Source organism: Elephantulus edwardii, unplaced genomic scaffold (genome assembly GCF_000299155.1).
Source record: "Elephantulus edwardii isolate Elephantulus edwardi_28Jun2011 unplaced genomic scaffold, EleEdw1.0 scaffold00009, whole genome shotgun sequence".
In the NCBI taxonomy this organism is placed as follows: domain Eukaryota; kingdom Metazoa; phylum Chordata; class Mammalia; order Macroscelidea; family Macroscelididae; genus Elephantulus; species Elephantulus edwardii.
Genome location: NW_006399759.1, coordinates 23,316,292 through 23,318,398, shown reverse-complemented (window position 1 = coordinate 23,318,398; position 2,107 = coordinate 23,316,292). Strand labels below are relative to the sequence as shown.

Genomic DNA, 2,107 nt, shown 5'->3' with positions numbered 1-2,107 from the left:
CTTTTTTTAAAATTGAGGACTTGTCTAATGTCACAAAGCTATGAAGAATTCAAAAGCTTAACTATTATGAGACCAGAGGAGAAAAGCATACATTAGTTCATTCACTTATTGACTATTTCATAAGTAATTACAAGGGAGCATAGATTATGCTAAGTACTTGGAAAATAGGAGTGGGGGTAGAAAATTTGCATTAAAAGAGGAGTTTACATTTCAGCAGAAGAGTAATTATTTATTATATGAGTTCAGTATAGGGGTTAGAATGGGAAGAAGAGAAAATAAATCAAAAAATTATTATTGGAAAATATATAATGAAGAATAGAAATAATTAGAATTGAAGTTGATAGTTATTTGTTTTTAACTCTGAGAATCTTTGCAATTTGTAACTGTTATGTTTACTTTTTAATCATTAGATATTTTTATCCTTTCCTCATGCTTTATTTTTCACTAAGCAGCTAATTTATTGCTTTTCCTATATCTAGTCTTTTGACAATATATTTTCGTCTATTTTTTAATTTCCTTCCATTATAGATGATTACTTTTAAATGTTTACATATTCCTTTACCAACCTCAGCACAGAAAATAAGCTATACTTATTTATCTTATATAAAAGAAATAGCCACATGTTCTTTGTCAGAAGGCCTAACATAATATCTAGACTTTAGTAGGTTAATTGCATTATTTTTGATGGCGAAGTGAAAGAGTAGATATTAGCTATATGACCACAATTCTAAGTCCTAAATAAATAGGTCCTAGAGGAAATTAAGATTATTTTAAAAATTCAGAGCAAAGTGAGAAACAAATCTAAAAGAGAACTCCTATCTCAATGCTAATTGTGTGATCTTAAACAAGTGAAGGATTCTATCTGCAGCACTTTGTTTCATCCAATAAATTTGGGTAACTTATTAGAACAGTAGTTCATTATCTTCTTTGGCTCATAAATACTTCTGAGAAACCCATAAATAGTATCAATTTTTCTCTTAGGAAGATCATATAAAGATAGCAATCTGTAGACATTTAAATAAGATCATTAAAGTTGTTTCACATTCATATTATCAACATGATATCAATAAACTATTTTATAATTTTTAGGATAAAAGATTATTTCACAAAAAAAGTATCTGCGTATCCTTCATAATAGAGAAAATTCCAAAACAGAAGATGTTATTTGTTCAAAGAAGACAACAAATCATTATTAAATATTCTAAAGAACTTCAAAATACAATTCCAACAGCTTCTTTGAGTTCTTGTAACATTTATTTCAGATAGGGATGAAGTTGCTTAAGTTTAGCTTTCCTTGACAATCCTATTCTGATTGGTCCACTGCATGTCTTAAGCGGATGTACTCTTAGAATTCCATGTGAAAAATAGCTACCTAAAGACATAAGATAATAGTAACAGAGCAAAGATTAATCAATCTTTTCTATGCTTTAAAATGTTAACTTATGCTGTTAACTGTTACTAATCATTGTGTAGTTAGTTGGTGTGTGCCATGGAGTTGGAACTAACCCATAGCTGACCTTCCACTAGGTTTCCAGAGGCAATAAATCGCATGGGAGGAGACTATCCATCCCTCCTCCTTGGAACAGCTGGTGTATTTGAAACTCCTGCCTTTGTAATTGCAGCACAACTTCCTACAACTGTTGTTGTTGAGTATCATTAAGTTGGAACCGACCCATAGCTGACCCTCAGATGAATTTTCAGAGACAGTAAATCACATGGGAAGAGTTTGTCCTTCCTTCTCCAGTGGAACAACTGGTGGATTCAATCTGTGCGTCTTCAGAATTGCAGTGCAGCTTCTTACTACTAGGCCCTCAGCAACATTTATTTACTATGTGTCATGCACTATGCTAAGTTCTTTAAATTTATTATTATATTGTATACTATCTTTTTTTAAAAAAAAAATGTGACAATTGAAGCATAGAAATGTTTCCCTAATTCATCACATTAATTATTAACCTTTGTATTTAAAGTTAAAATTAGAAAAATAACACACAAATATTTAACATAGTTTCAAAGTGTACTTTGCAGTATTATTCTATGTCAATAAAGATAAATCTTTCTAAAAATATCAAACTCTTGGGTTTATTTTCTAATATCCTAAGTATTT

General features: G+C 30.1%; 1 protein-coding gene across 1 annotated transcript in view; it reads right to left on the bottom strand.

Annotated features, from left to right (window-relative positions):
- Positions 1 to 1,253: 1,253 nt before the first annotated feature.
- RAD51AP2 (RAD51 associated protein 2) overlaps positions 1,254 to 2,107 on the bottom strand; it is a 5,056-nt gene continuing 4,202 nt past the window's right edge. The window contains exon 3 of the mRNA XM_006880726.1: positions 1,254 to 1,372. Within this exon, the coding sequence (XP_006880788.1) occupies positions 1,254 to 1,372 (119 nt within the window). The remainder of the gene's footprint in view (positions 1,373 to 2,107) is intronic.